Source organism: Doryrhamphus excisus, chromosome 9, assembly GCF_030265055.1.
Source record: "Doryrhamphus excisus isolate RoL2022-K1 chromosome 9, RoL_Dexc_1.0, whole genome shotgun sequence".
Lineage (NCBI taxonomy): Eukaryota > Metazoa > Chordata > Actinopteri > Syngnathiformes > Syngnathidae > Doryrhamphus > Doryrhamphus excisus.
The window spans coordinates 10,141,733-10,158,507 of record NC_080474.1 but is presented as its reverse complement, the minus strand read 5'-3'; the positions used below and the strand labels follow the sequence as shown (position 1 = coordinate 10,158,507).

At 39.2% G+C, this 16,775-nt stretch overlaps 1 protein-coding gene across 2 annotated transcripts in view; it reads left to right on the top strand.

Moving 5' to 3' along the window:
• Positions 1 to 2,439: 2,439 nt before the first annotated feature.
• The window catches only part of col18a1a (collagen type XVIII alpha 1 chain a), a 66,078-nt gene continuing 51,742 nt past the window's right edge, over positions 2,440 to 16,775 (top strand). The window contains exons 1-2 of one of the 2 annotated variants that reach the window (XM_058081532.1): positions 2,440 to 2,624; positions 2,696 to 2,769. In XM_058081532.1, the coding sequence (XP_057937515.1) occupies positions 2,614 to 2,624; positions 2,696 to 2,769 (85 nt within the window). In that variant the 5' untranslated portion in view covers positions 2,440 to 2,613. Of the gene's footprint in view, positions 2,625 to 2,695; positions 2,770 to 2,890; positions 2,935 to 16,775 lie in introns of those variants that run through there. The other variant, XM_058081531.1, reaches the window with a different exon arrangement.

The following is a 16,775-nucleotide window of genomic DNA, read 5'->3' as shown; positions in this document are numbered from 1 at the left end:
TTTAGAAATAATCAGACTAGGTCCATTGGTGCCCTTTCTGGTGAGGCTCAGTACTGCATTTTGTCCCCACCAGTACAGTATATGTACTGTGTGAGGAACCGGTGACAGACTTTAGAAATAATAAAACAAGATCATAACGGAAATAGAAAAAATAACATGCTAAAATCATTTTCTGTAATAATTATTTCGCAAGTTAACATAATAATAACACACAGCCAAACATCTAGTATTTTGTTTTCTTTTAACACCACCACTGATTTACTTACTTTCTCAGTTGTGTTCCATTTTGTTGTATTATTATTATTTATTCAAATGGCCAAAGGGATGAGACCATATTTACTGGACTTTGCAGTTTGTCAGTGAAGTTTGTATCATTATTTATTATTATTAATACATAATTATTTGAATGTGTTCATTATTAATTTATCTGATATTATTATTATTATTATTATTATTATTATTATTATTATTATTATTATTATTATTTTGTTTTATATATATTTTAATTAACATTTCATGTATTAAATTATTTAACGTTTTAACAATGGTTTCAATATTTTATTAATTTAATAGCAAAGTAGTTATGTTAGTTTCAGTAACAAGAGGGGTCTAGTAAGCATGGCTTAATACAGTAGTATAGTATACTATGCACAGAGGTTGGAACCTGTTCTCTGTGAGGTCACTCTGCATGCCATTTTGCCTTTTACAGACATTTTTACCTTTTCTTTTTATGACATTGGAATGTGAGCAAAGCAGGCAATCACGTGGTTTCAGACGTGTTCAGACAGCAGCCTGAAGGCCTGTGGATAGAAGGTCCAATACAGCAGCAGGACAGATCCTGTTCGTTGTGTCCTTGCAGACAAATGGTCCTACATAAGGCGACTATAAACTATATCAACAGTCTGCAGTTCTGCAAGTCCAAGTATGCACTTCTTTAACACCAAGTGGACTCTGCATTGATAAACTTCTTCTGCCAATTTGGACAAGATATATTTTCACCATCTGTTATATTTTGACTTATGCTAATTGTACTCATGGGGAATGAAAAACTAGGCTAATAATTTAGAGCAGTGTTCTTCCCAAAAGCTTTATTTTACAAATCTCAAAAATAGTCACAGTATTACCCTCTGGTGGCCATTTCTTGTAAGTGCAATATGCAGCAAATCACAGCAACAAAAAGAAGAAAACTTAAATAATCACCTTTTGGGATTTTAGTGGAAAATAACATATCTGGTTTGTACAATGTACCTTACAAATCGTGCCTATAAGATCCTCCTCCGCAGGTATATGTCACCTTTTTTTTTTCCTTTTCCTCCATGCAACATCCAGCAAAGTAAATAAAGCTTTACTTGAGGTTATACTCCTGTCAAGTCCTCTCTTGTGAGCACAAGAAGGCATAATGACAGTTTAAACTTCATGAATGACACACATTTTCCGGTGGAAAACCTTTGTTTACATAGCTCAGGTTTTCTTTTAACCCATTCACATCCACACTAGCCAATGACAATGAAGACCACTGATTGTGCTATTTATTTATGAATCTTATGTTCATATTTATTAGTGAAACATAATTATAACAAATAAATTTTAGTATTGAATCCAAAACGTCCCAATACTGATATCTGTACTTTTTAAATTAAATTTCTTTGTGATTTACTCTTTAATTTCTTGATTATGATTATAAAAAAATATATGTAACAATAAAAACATTTTTTGTGAAATAAAGTCAAGAGCACAACATAACTACTACTCTAACACTAGTGATGGAAAATCCCGATTTACTCGATTCACACGAATCACCCATCACAAAGCTAATGAGTAGAAATGAACAGTGTTGCTTGATTTCCCATTTTAATTTAGCTAACGATAACGGGGTGAGTAATTTAAAAGTTAACAGAGACGAGTTTCTGCGAGTTCCGATTTTCTGACACACCCACGAGTTTTGAACAACTACTAATGATGGGAAACGCGATACCTTTGACTGACTCGAGTTCTACTTGATCCACTCTCATTACTCGTCACAGAGCGATCAGAATCTCGCACATACCCAACAATTTGTGAATCCGGAGCTCAATTCCCACACAGTTCCGTCACTTCCACCGACTTGTTTCCATTTCTTCACCACCTACCATGTTGCCTGATTTCCTTTTTCAATCAAGCTGGTGGTAACAAAGGTGAGCAAGTAAACCAGTTAACAGAAACGAGTATCCGTGAGTCCGAAATTCAGTGACAAACTCGGGAATTTTGAACAACTCGTTCAATACTCGCACATCTCGACACAACACTATATTGGCTCTCACATTCAAATCCTTTGTTTTTTCCCCTAAGGATTAATAAACCACTCTCAACAATGTAACTATATGAAAAAAATTAACTTTGATGAAAAGAAACATAGCGGAGAACTAAAAAATATCGATTTAGTCGACTAGTATCGACATACTGATACTAACCTCGCTATCAAAATTTGGATCCTCCCACTACTGGCGGGCTCACTTTTCTGTGGTCCGGCCTCAGTTGAGCGTGCATCAGCTGGAGGAGCAGCACGTCGATCCACCAGGAGGACACAATAAGGTCCATGTTGCTTCTTTGCCGCTCGGGTGCAGCGCAAGAGAGATGACAATGAGGTACTCTGTGCAAATTGTCTACACTTTTTTTGCGCGATAACTTCATGTTGATCGTTTGCTTCCTCTTGCAGGTGTTCCTCATGGCTGGAGCACTTTTTGTGCTGCGTCCTAATTCTTGTAAAACCAGCTGCAACGCAATGGCCAGGTAAGAAGAACAATCTACCATCAACCTATCTTCTAGCAGTCCTGACTTAGAACAAAATTCTGTGCATGTGAAGTCTGGAGTGAGTCTCCCAAGTTAATAACACGTAATACTTTTGTTCTAGATACCAGAGTGTGTGCTATATTGGTCGAAATTGTGGAATAGCAGGTGACAAATGTTTTGCATTGATTATGAGGTTGTTTGTCTTGTTCTGGTTCAGACTTAAGCACCATTTGCATGCATTGCCATTGATAAAACACTACTGCTCTGTGAGGGTCAGGGCTGATTTTGCAAGAAATACATGTTTTCTTAGGTCCAAAGTCTACTATGCATTTCCGCTTGAATTTTCCCCTGTCTCTCCTGAATATGACCACATACTGTTGCTCCTTGTCTTCTGGTCTGTTCCTCAGCACTGAAAAGTAATCCTAATCCTTGCATTTAATTGAAAGCAGATGCACATGAATGAATGAGGTAAATAATTAATCTATAGACAGCGCTAATGACTGTGGTTAATCTCGCAGATGCGTTGTTGTCAGTTGATAGGGAAAAGAAATTGAGAGGATGTTGATGAATATTTGATTGATACGTGATCAGACCTGTGAGACAGCGCTTTAGGTGCCTTATCACATATGCGGTAAGACCCAAAAGTCATGGGTCGGTCATGAGTTGGTTTAAGCAGCCAATTGTAGGTACAAGTTTACTATAGTATCACATTTGTGCCAAAGTAAAACTGCCATTATCAGTTTAGTTGCTCAAGTGACTAGGACTCAGTCAATACCTTGGAGGTATTAAAGTATGTTACGGGTAACTCTGAGAATTAGACCTAATCCTGTGTGTGTGTCCTGGTTGCAAAGCCTGCCATTCTGCCTCAGGCCCAGTGCCGTTGGCTGCATGCGACATGCTTGAATTAGGGTTTGATTCATTCCCAGTCCCTGGCTGGGTCAGGAATCCCTATTGTCATGTGATCTTTGACATGCACCCAGCATGGTTTTGCCTGAGGGGAGCAGGACGAAGAAGGGGTAAGGGGACGGTTGTAAGAAACCCCGCTGTGGCCTTTAATGCCTGAATTAGATGCCACATTAAAAATCACAGCTGGATTGGGGTCTCGTCTTTTTCCCAAGCAGGGGCATGATGGCTACGGGAGCACAGTAGAGTCACTTGAAACAACGGGGGTTAAAGCTTCAGATGTGCTAAAGAAAGTGCAGCATAATTTGCATATTACAGTTTATTAGTCCACATGTCATTAATATATTTGATCAATCATGTTTATAATTATCATAAACTAAAAAGCCAAAAGCAAACCAATAGTTAAGGCCACCATCTGCAATCACCACACAGCTAGGACTAATAAAAAACAGAAACGTGGAAATATCAGGCACACTCTGTTGTTGTTGTTGTTAGGCTTGCTCAGTTGGTCACAAGATTGCATTAGAAAGGAAACTTCAACAACAAAAGCATGTTTCAGATTGGCCTCTTAAACTGGGATAAAAAAAAAAAAACTTTCATACTCTACAGTCATGGCCAAAAAAATCGGCATGCCAAAGATGCCAATGTTTTTGGTCATGACTGTATGAATTAGGCTGATTTAGGAGTGGTCCTAAACATTGGCATTTTGGCCAAAAACCTTGGCATCATCATGTCAATATTTTGAGCCACGACTGTATATGTCAAGGACACTAACTTTGCTCCCACTAAAACATTGAAAAATAATTAATTTGAGCTCTCCATCATGCCAACCACTGCGACGGAAGGAAAAAAGCCCAGGGTCATATAAAGCCTCTGAATACGAGGACATTGATTAAACCCGATTATGCATCAAAGCTAATAATCTAAATCGCAGCCATTCGTGTTTTTGCAGAAATTGACCAGATGTGAGCATCATTATCTCTGCAAAATAGGAATGCTTGAGGTCTACCCAGTACCAGCCAAAATCTGGACATTGGTAGCAGTTTTGAGATCATTGTAACTTGCAAATGAAATTAAACGGGCTAGCTGTGCACAGATTCTGTTTCTGCATTGAACCTTGTGATGTCTAATCCCTGGATTTTCTCTTCAGTAAGCCCACTTGTTCATGATCAACCACCTCATGAGGTGCTGCATATCAAGGCTCAGAGGCTCCATCTCTACTGCTGGATTTAAAAGGTCATTAGGACTCTAGGGAGATGCTTTATGTCATTCAGTGTGAGGATGGCCAGGTTTGGACTTGTGGATGGGGGTCATTCAAAGTGTCAAGTGGTCTGGACCTCCCTTATTGGCTGTGTTTTCTCTGCATTTTCACAACCACGTCCCAAGGGATTAACGCTCCCTTTTTCCATGCTCTAAATCCAATCCAAGACCACTGTCTTTTGTGTGTCACTCAACAAGATCCAAGTTAGTTAACTCCCGATGAGCCGATCTTTGCGCATTCTTCGGACATTACAAAATCCTGTTTATGGACTCACTGTGAAATATTTTAGATTGACTCAGGACCACACATTAACACAATTTACAAACAAAAATATATTTTTCGGAGAAGCAATTTGGTATAGTTTACCATCAGTTGGATGTGTTTTTCTTCTTTAGAAACTTAAATTGACTCATCTGGATTTGGTTCTGAATCTGTATATCTGTATGTGTTCCACACATGGCCTAGTTTGAAAAATCCCTTGCCTGCTCACGCATACTGTTTAAATTAGGGTTCAAGTACATGGAGGAAACATTTAGAGAAAGGTTTGATTTGTTTGTCATGTCGGTGGTCTTTTTCACAGTAGACAACATTTCTATGTTCCAGTTAAATATGTGTTTTTGAAGATGATAGCACTTACAGTAATAGCCTGAAACTCAATCTTCCACCATATCAGCGAGTCTCAACTGTCAACTATGAACTCACGGGAGGAGCAATCGCATTCATTATTTGACTTATCTGTATTATGTGTGTGTTTGTACTTCCGACTGAGTGAGTGCTTTCCTTTCTGGGACCTCCCATGAAGAAGGGCCTCTGGAGTATACAGTCAAACCCTGTATTTGTAAAAACATTTTGCCAAAATATTGCTCCGGTTTTTGTACACTTTTGTACACACTAATGTAACAAACTAGTCTGTTGGCCCTGTACTGTATCATTCCGCAAAATTCAGCGTCCAAACAAAGTAACCTATGTGTTGCTGACTCTCTGTCTTTTGGAGAGCTAATTGAAAAGTGTTCAGCTCAGGTGAAGCTGGACATGTGGGCATGCCTCCAACCTCACTTGCCCTAGGATGAACACTCATTGTCGGACACACTTTGTCAGGAGCACTGTTGCGCGCCTACAGCCACGCACATAAGGAAGCCTGCTCCTCTGTGACATCACAAAGGATGTCCTACCATGGTGGCAAACACTATTGAATTAGATCTCACTAGGATGTATGGGAAGTCCGCATCAACAATAAGTTCCATCTATTTGTCATTTATAACTATTTCACATAATTATTTCCATGGGTGTCTAGAAATGATTAAATTATTTCCTTATTTCCGGGCACAGACACATATGCACATGGCAATATAGTAAATCATTTTTGGTGCAGACCAGAATACTGAACCACAAGCGTGAATACAGCCTTAGAAAATAACTGAGAAGTATGATTAGTAAATCATTATTTAACTGGTATTGGAAACATTTAGAAACATTTAATTTTATCTTTGATTTTGTCCTAAAAAAGAATTTTTCAAATATATCAGTCTTTTAAAAGTTAAAAAGAGGGCCAGACTGTGTGTCTCTATGGCGATGTTACAATATGTTACTTGCACAATATCAGCTACAAGCACTTTGTTGCAGGTGGCTGAGTCTGAATTCATGAAGCACACACATGAGGCACCGATTATTTAGTTTTTCGAACAGTACCAAGTTTTGGTTGGTATTTTTTTTATTAAGAAGGGTGTTAACAAAAGCATGAACTGAACTTGATTCAATTTGTTGGGTAAGACAGGAGGGTCCCTCACCACCCTTCTGGTAATCATAAACCATCAGAAGCTGATTGTACATTGGTGCACACTAACATTTCACTAAACCGTATGTTTTTTTTTTTTATCCCAAACGAGAAAAAATGCCTGAGCTTGAGCACATATTTCACATTCACACATTCAGTGAAAACAAGTATTTCCCATTTATTGTTATTAATGCATCTTACCATTACATTGGAAACAATTTTGTCCTTTTGTCTTTGTGGGAAAGCCAGCATAACTGGATTTTTATGATATGTAGTATGTGCACGTATGGTATATGTAATGGAATGCATCTGTATTTGTTTTCCGGTATGTTTTCTGGACTGTCCATCTTTCCGCTATCCGCTATCCTTTATTTTCCTTTTCAGCAAGGAAACTGTTTCCGACAGCTGTTTGTATTATTTGTATTTTTATGTGCTTCCACTTCAGTTTCAGGTGCTCTTGCCTTCTCGTGTTATGTTTTCTGTGCTGTCAAAATGCCAGTTTGGCAGTGTCAAAATACAGAGTTATTCCATAATTGCTACTTGTGTTTCAGTGGGAGAGGGTCTCTACGGCCACTTGTTCAGTATACCCAACTGTCTCCAGCACTAATGGCACACTGAGTGCTCTCTAAGCTCTCAGCACCTCTTTCCTGTTTGTGGTGAAACCCTCACTTATTTGCTTCTCCTTCCCAGTCAACAGTTAGTGGAGGTGTGACGCCTTGATCTACAAATAACAGGACCCAGCATTTTATGTAATACCGTTTGATCTCTTGTCCAAGAGTAATTGCTAAACTTTGCTGTTACTGTAACAATATGCATATAAAAGATGTATTTTTACTCCAATACCAAACATCCTGTGGTCTGAGCCAATAGATAACCCAGACAACCACTGCAAAAAATAACATTCATTCATTTTTTACCGCTTATCCTCACGAGGGTCGCGGGAGTGCTGGAGCCTATCCCAGCTGTCTTCGGGCGGGGTACACACTGGACTGGTCGCCAGCCAATCACAGGGCACATATAGACAAACAACCATTCACACTCACATTCATACCTATGGACAATTTGGAGTCACCAATTAACCTAGCTTGTTTTTGGAATGTGTGAGGAAACTGGAGTACCCGGAGAAAACCCACGCATGCACGGGGAGAACATGCAAACTCCACACAGAGATGGCCGAGGGTGGAATCGAACTCGGGTCTCCTAGCTGTGTGGCCTGCACGCTAACCATTCGCCCGCTGTGCAGACGCAAAAAATACATGTTCAAGCTAAATTTCCTTTCAGGCTTTGAGGTACTTTTACTGTAGCTTTTGGGATGGAACATTTTTAATATGATGTATTTCTTCTCAGATTTGGTTCTGTATTAAAAATATTTAAAGTGCCAGATGTGAACACTGGTCAGTGGACGCACCGGTAAGCACTCAATGCATTTTATAAATGAGTGAATAGACCATTCAGGATTTCATGAGGCCCCATCTGGGAATGTCATTGTGCGTTTCAGACTTCACTCGCTGTTATCCCGCTTTTTGCTCTCCATGTCGTCTTATCTTCTGATTGACTCTCAGGCCACTTTTCAATGCATCCCTAGATTCCAGTCATTCACCCGTCCCTCAAGAGTTGCCACGTCTGCAGGCATTTCTCTTTTGACCCCCTCGCAAATCTCACACCACGGGTGTGTGAATTGAGGAGAATCCCATGGGACGGGCAGATTACCATCAAGTCTCGAGCTTTTGTGACAAAAGAGGGATTTGCCGAGTCCTGTACCTCCTTCCTCCAAGTAGGACTTGGATAGGGTGAAGGACTTTTAAGAAATGTCTCGTTTTGACTTTGAATTACGAGGGGATATTTTCAGGTACTCATTGTCACGTGCAGAAAAAGAAACAAACACAAAGTGGCATAATGAGATATATTTTTAATGTGCTGAGTCTGCATTTTTTTCAAAGTGATTGCCTCAGTTTCTCATAAGTTGGAAGCTTCTAATTGTTGTGTGAATCATGAGCTTGCAGACAATAAAGGCTGCCCCCTATTCACTCTGTGGTTGCTTTGGGCCAGGTGGCACGGTGCCATCCATTGAGAGGTCTAGAGAGGAGGGACATAGGTCAGCCATGAGGCCATTAAATATTTAAAGGTCCAGTGAAAGATTTGCGGGCACATTTATCTGCTAAGGCAGTGACATTATTCTCTGGAGAGAATTCTTCCCTTCGCTAGGCATTTTATAGGATGGAACAGCCTGTGAAACTGTTGTGTTCAGAACAGAACTTGGTGGTTTCACAGTTTCAGTTTGTAACATTATTCTTTGCGTTGCCAGACCTTGCTGAGTGGATTTATTGCAACTTTGTTTCCTGTGCTAAATGTATTAAATGTAAAAAGCAGGATGATTGTAAAAAGCTATTTACTGATATAACTGTAAAATCCATTATTAGGCTACACCAGGGGTGGCTAAAGGGCAGCCCGAGGACCGTTTAGGGTCTATATTGTTTTTAGTTGGCCTGTGGCCATTCTCAACAGCAAAAATGGAAAAAATAGCTGTAAATTTAAGTATGAAATCTAAATTTTAAAAGAAAAAAGTTCACTTTGTTTTGTTTCTCATAAGTATTTTTATTCAATATATCTGCTCTATTCTACCAAAATAACTTTTATTTACATGTTGCTTTACTCTTGTGAAATTCCGAGTTGTTTTCTCTTTAGCTACCAACTTTTCCCCCCTAATATTTTAACTTTATTTTTTGTAATATTTGTGGTAAACCTCAGGTAAAGCTCATGTTTATAACTAAGCTCAGGGGTCCCCAACCTTTTTTGCACCACGGACCGGCAATGTGCGGCAGAAAAATACAGCAAATATAAAATAACACGATGGGGCTAAAAACAAATGTTAAGTGCAGGGCTGAGCTTGTTTCGTTGAGACGAGATGGTCCCACCTCGGTGTGATTGGAGACAGTGAATCGTTAATAAATTATTTATTATTTATGTCCATCCCGGTAGCAAATGCACCACGGCCAGCACCGGCCCCACGCCCGGTGGTTGGGGACCCCTGCTCTAGCTGCTAACATCAACTCAACACTAGCCAATGTTATGAGTATGATTGTAAACATCCAAATCAAAGCTTGATAAATACACTGATCGCTGAAGGATGCCAGTTTGAATTCCTCACACAGGTTACTTGGCTTGCATAAAGTCTCATATCATATGTCATCTCAGATCAATTATACATTTGTCATAGATAATGAATACTTATCAGAACTAATACCAAGTATAATTAACGTCTATGTTACCTAACATTCTTTCACGTTACCTCATGCCTCACATTACTTAGCATCACCCCGAACGTCAGCTTATGACGTTGTTCTATCTTGTTGGGTCATGTCGCTTCATATCCCCTCACCCTTTTTGGTGAAAATTTACACCACACAATAACGTCACAAAGAACTCAGACAATGATCTGCTGCCTTTGTGAGAGGAAATAACTCGGAGTCGACTAATTGTCTCAGTGTAAAGTATCACCGAAACATAACTTCGACTCTATTTCTAGAGCAAAGCAAAATGCTCCAAACACACTCATACACTTGGCCCTTGGGCCCCTTCTCGTTTTTCTGTGTGTGATCTTCTGAATGTTTGATGAGGTCGCTGGTTCATGAATGCCCCAGGAAAGGAATACCTGATGTTTGGTTGAACCGCTTCCTTGTACATGTCTCAAAAAGAGAAAGAGGCCAAGGATAATTTTTTTTTAGTTTTTGTTTCCTGTAGTGTTGCTGCTTTGTTTTTAGAATACGAGCCCCTACATCTCCAGTCCTGGTTCACAAAGTTCACTTGAAATCAAGTTGGTGCACCAGCTCACTAAAGCCCCATCACGTGGATTATAACATGCCTGTGCTTGGTTTAAGCTGAAACGGGAAGAGAATGACTTTATTTGATTTTTTATTTGATTTTTTGATGTGTATAAAAGTTGTCAAAAAGGAGGACAATGAACGCCGGCACCCTGGACTATAATCTTCTTTTTCCTAATTGACAGCTCTGATATTGTCTTGTGGATGAAAGCCCTCTTTGTCGCACTCGCCTCTTTTCATTTACTGTATCCCTGGGGCCTCTAATATAGCTGTAGGCATAACGTCACCCTCTTGCAGCCATTGTTTCCATTTATTAAAGGAGATTAAAGTGTCAGATGAAGGTGAAACAAATTAACTAGCATTGTATACTGGTGGAAATTTGAAGTTTTTTTTTTCTTGCAAACTAAAACTTTTCGCCACTGTCAACAGCCCTCCCAAGGACTTCTCAAAGAGAGAAAGAAGAAAAACTGGTCAGCCAGTTGCACAGCTGATCATTGTGATTTGTTTTTGACTTGACTTGTTAATGACTCTCCCTTTTCCCTTGCCCCCCTTGGGACAGGGGGCGCCAATCAGGAATTAGATCACATGCTGGTGTGAATCAAGATTGCAATTAGTTTTTTAATTCTTTGCGGAACTCTCAACAAGATCTAAATAATTGTTTGTGGCTTGAGGACATTGAGGACCCATTTAAGCAACTTTGGCCACTTCCACTTTTCATTGATTTACATCAGGGGTGCTCATTAAGTCGATCGCGATCTACCGGTCGATCGCGGAGGTGGTACTGGTCGATCGCTGGTCGATCGCGGCTTGACATTAAAAAAATATCATCCCAGCATCAATGCCGTCACTTGATTGATATACAGGGCAGCCATTCAGATGACAACTGAATGTTGCCCTTCGGGCGACCAATCAAATCAAACAACGTCTCTAAGTGCAGCAGAACTTACGATGTCAGCCTATCATCCATCCCCGTTACTTGATTGACATACAGGACAACCAGTCAGATGACAACTGAATTTTGACCTTTAGGTCACCGCTCATGCGTAAACAACGATGCAAAGTGCTAAGCTAGTCGGCGAATTGCGAGATTTTAAGCTCTCGCTAAAGTTTATGGTCACTAAAATGAGTGAAGGAGCTGGACCAAGTAAAAAGGCAAAAACTGGACCAAGTAAAAAGGCAAAAAACATATCACTTCCATACGGATATGGAATATTATACGGATATTATGATACGGATATTATCCATGACTGATAAACATTTGGAAGTGTGCTTGAGGCTGGCTATCAGCAGCTACTGTCCGGACTATGCATCCCTGGCTGGTTCAATTCAGTGCAAGTCATCAAAGTAAACTCAGGTAATTACAAAAAATTTCAATAGTTAATTATGTGTGTTTTGCAATATTGGCTCATTTGGTTATGTAAGGTACATCAACATACATTGTACGTACAAATAATCCTCAATACATTTGAAAATAAATAGATGTTTTGCATTTTTGTAGTGGGTAGATCATTTTGACTCGGTCATTTTAAAAGTAGCTCGCATGCTGATTTACATAGACTATTTTTCAACACAGGCTAAAGAAAGGGGTTCTGATGTCCCCTTCCTGATTGTCTGTCTGTCAAGAGGGTTGGGAAGGCCCATCTCCTTCAAATGTCAAAGGTTTGAGTCTATGATGCCTCGTCATTGCAAAACCTTGTGGGAAAAAAATCCCTCCTTTGTCTCGCTCCTTCAGCAGATATACTGTCCATTGACATTTTCAAGTGCTTTCTAAACCTGCGACTCAACACTCAACACAGTGAGGCCTTCGTGCTCATACAACCAACAGAAAGACAAAGAATCGAGACTCAGCAACATACAGATATACGAGTCCTCATTGACCACCATGGTTGAACGTAAATGGGATCAACAAACACTTTGTTTGCCATTAAAGTTTGGACAGACGTCACACACATGGACAGATATAAATCCAGGTGTGCAGGGTTTTTGATTATGAAACTTCATATTTCTCTTGCTGTACACACAAATTGTTGCTCAACAAAATTTAAAAATATGTACATCTAATAAGCAATGTTGTACATTCATACAACTTCTTTAAGACTTTTGAAATATGATTTTATAAACATTATTAGAGCCCTCTAGACAGTAAGTTACACCCCTATAGTGATCTGTATGCTCCTTTGTTTAATGGAACCCAGATCTTCCCGATCTCCTGACTTTGTGGCCAACATGCTAATCACTCAACCACTGTGCGGCCCACATATAACATATAAATAACTAGTATTAGTTCACAGTCAACCATGAAACAGCGGCCATTTATGGGAGTGATGTTCAAAAACCCAATGTAGTATGACTGTAACTGCAAAAATTAACATGTACATGAATCGAGACCATGGACATTGTTCATCAACACAATTACTATGGAGCGTGAATGTGTACATACATTTGAAGTGTACCTTTCATTTACCATGTTGTCCAGTTCACAATCTCTATGTCCAGCTCCATGTTGTATCTGATTACAACTGCTTTGGCCTTCTCTGGTCTTCTGTTTAACTTTACGTAGATTTTATAATTAGCGGTTGATGTTTCCTGAATTTTCCCAGCTTTCTCAAGCTACATACCTTCTTGGCTATGTCGGCACTGTGCTTTGTCAGACAGTCCTTCATGCAGATCCTCGTATCCTGCTTAGCAGCTCTGTTTTGCATTTTTTGTGGGTGAGGTTTATAATGGTCCAGTGTTGTTATACATATTTTGATGTTTGCCCACTTCCACCTCTTCGATTGCTGAAAGTTGGCCACCTGTTTTTCCTCTCTGTTCTGTGCTTTGGTTCAACTCGTCCATTTGTTCTTTTTCCTAATTTTTCTCCCAAAGAACTGCTGTTTTTTTTCTACCATTTCATACCAATTTACCTGGAGAAGTATGCCATTCTCCCCCCTCAGAGATTTCATTGCACCATGGTGAGATTTAGTTGTCGTCAAGTACCTTGTTTACCTCCTTCTGAAATTCAACCATTGAGAGCTCCCTTGACATTGGATGTATCTATCTCATTATTAGCTCTCGAAGGTCCCTGGTTCTTTGGACTTTTCTACATCTTGAAGCTTTTCCTTCTTGCTACCAGGCATTCCCCTGTGAGGTAACTGCTGTGAATTGCTTAACTTCAGTTAGCTTGGCTTGCTAACAGTTAGTGGCAGCAAAAACTTGGGTTTTAAACAAAGTAGTCAATCATGTCATTGCGGTCAGGAAAACTGGCAAAATAGTCTGTTGTCATGCAGAGTTGAGCCTTTAGGCTTCTGTTACTTTCAACTGGTCAAATTACAGATAGTTGTGTAAACCTTTTGCACACGCATAAATATGCTATTGCTAGCTCAGCATGTCATACTTTATTTCTCTAAATTCCATCGCCAGCATGGCTCAGCATCTTGTCACTGCAGACAACTGTTGTTGCCAAAGCACGTCCCAGACTAATAAATGTCAGAACGATCGATGAAAAGTACTAAAATTGTTACTTTATAGGCAGACACTCGCTCAAAGGGGCAATGTGGAACTGTAACCCTTTTTTTGTCCACATGTAGCCACACTCTTTTTCAGTGGTCAGTCAATAAATTGTCCTGCATGACTGACAGGAGAATCTTAAGAATGCTGATAGCCTGGGAAGTTTGTCAGTGGATATTCTACATGACAACGTGGTGGGCCTCTATTTTATTAGATATGAGCATGTCTTGGAATGTGACCAAGACATAACTTTTGATTTATACAGCTAACAAGCAACAGCATGTTCTTGTCATTACCTTTTGCAATCCAGGGAATATGATGGACTTTTGTCAAAATATGAAGTCACTGGTTTGGCTTGTTTAGGGATTGTATATTGTTGTACTTCCAATTCATACAATTGTAATGCAATGTAATGATGTATTTAGTGGTAAAAGGAGGTCAGCACTCATCGGTGACTTCTGATCTTGTGTAGTGGATGTCATCTAGTGAGGCTGTGTGATTGTATGTTGTGTACATTCTCATTCCCCTATCCTTTAAGAGCTGCACTGAACAGTGTGTTGACGACCTGGTGCATTTGGCTCACTGTTAAGCGCTACCTGATATCACTCTGATTTGGTGGGGATGTGTGGCCGTACGTTTGATTGTTACACTTGTCCCATTATTAGCTGGATTACGCAAAAATGTGGGATCCGATTTGTGTATTGGCCAAATTGCAATAGAATATATATATGCAATAAAATATAAAATCCAATAAAAATGTAGGATGATCTTTTGGAAAATATGTTTTTCATTTCATAGGTCTTTATTGCGGTCAAGTAGGAGATTAGAAAGCTCAGGCATACAGTACATTCTGGGCATTAAGTCTTAATTTTGATCCATATTATGTTGGTACCGTTAAACTGTTGTGATTATTATTACAATAATCCATTATGGTGGAAACACTGATTCCATCATTAATCCTCTCCAAAAGCTCAGACAAAAACCACAATGTACAAAACAAATAATAATTTGGCCCATAAGAAATCATGAATATCCAAACAAACATTTTATAGAGAAAATTTCCATGCAGAAAATAAAATGAAGCACATATAAATGACGTATCGTATCTTGATATTCAACCTAAATGTATAGGGATATGAGTTTTGGTCCATATCGCCCAGCCCTACCACACACATATATTACGGTCATGAAAGGATCCCCGCCCTCATCTATTTATACTATCACAACTCAAAAAGACCATTCTTCACAGAGACTTTCATCAAAGTGTGGAAGCTCGAGTAGTGTGTTAGGCACACTGTTTGACTGTATGATTACCGAGACAGCACACAAGATTTGCGTTAAGAATTTTTCTCAAACAAAATTCTATGATAATCGGAGGGTACAAAAACCATGGTTCCACTGTTAACCACGATGCATTATATATAATTTGACCCTGCAGGAGGTCTGCCACAAGCTTGATAGCCAATTTATCAAGAGACCTCCTTAATTGTTGTCCGCAATATCAAATTGACCCCGATCAAAGCGTCCTGTTAAGCACAAAGAACCAGACAATTGGGTGTAATGTCAGTCTTGAGGCATAAAGCCTTCCTCAGTCATTTTACGGGCTTCAACTTGTTCACAGCTTCAGAAAAGCCAATAAAAGACCTCAGCAGACTGAAGTGCTTTTCTCTGTGCCAGTTGCTGTTTTAAACACTTGCCTGCTGTAAGATGCATGCCTTGATAAGTAGTACATAGTCATATAAACTTTGTCATGTATACCTTTTAGTGTATGTTTTTACACAGTAGTAGAAGTTGATATGCATAGATGCTAAGAATGTAGGTGTAAAAGACAATTTGAATGTCATAAATGTGCCATAAAGAGACAACTAGTTGTTTTATGTTCTCTGATGTTATAGACTTTAATGTGCAGCATTCTATTGTGATCCAATATTGATGGATTGGCTTTCACCCTCAATACCACAGAAGCATACTTAGCCTGAGGGCAATGCAAATCTCAGACTTCCCCACCCTCTAAAACCTCATTTTGCCTCAAGGGTCGTGTCTGCGTCTCATGTCAGAATAACAAAGAATCCCCCCAAAATGAGAATTTAAAAAGGGTGAGTTGCAGAGGTGCGTCTGTGGTTGGGGGAATCATAGGTTGGCCACTTACCAAGAGCTTATTTTGCATTATTCAACGTTCACAGTTGGGTGTAAAGTACTTAAGCAATGGAGTTGGATGGATTGGTCTGCAAATGTTCAATTAACAATAAAATGGTAGAAGATCAAAAACCGCTTCATATGCCGCTACTTAAATATTTGTACCCTAGTTTACCTTCCATCTAGTACTCAGATATTTGTACATTCCGGATGTGCATTCCACCCTTCAGTCCTGACAGCTGAACAGTGCTACGTAGACTCTCCTGTTATTTGAAAGAGCTGTTCTGGTGTATAAAATGTTTTTTTTCCTCTTACAGGGAGGGAAATATGTATCTGGTAAAATCATTTTATGAAATGATTATTTATACACAAAGACAGAGGTCTGTACAACTCTTTTTGAAACTTTTTCACCGAGGGCCACTTACTGAAAAGTGAAAGAATGTAAAAAAATATGCTAAGAAGATATATGTAGTTCAAGAAAAAAAAACTGCATCTCACCTTTGTGATATAGATGAAAAAGCACATTATTGGTATGAATTTCGGTCTTTGCTCTTTCTGTCATATTTTTATGGTTAAATAAACTTTGTCAATATTTGTTTTAATATTATGATTTGGTTGCTAT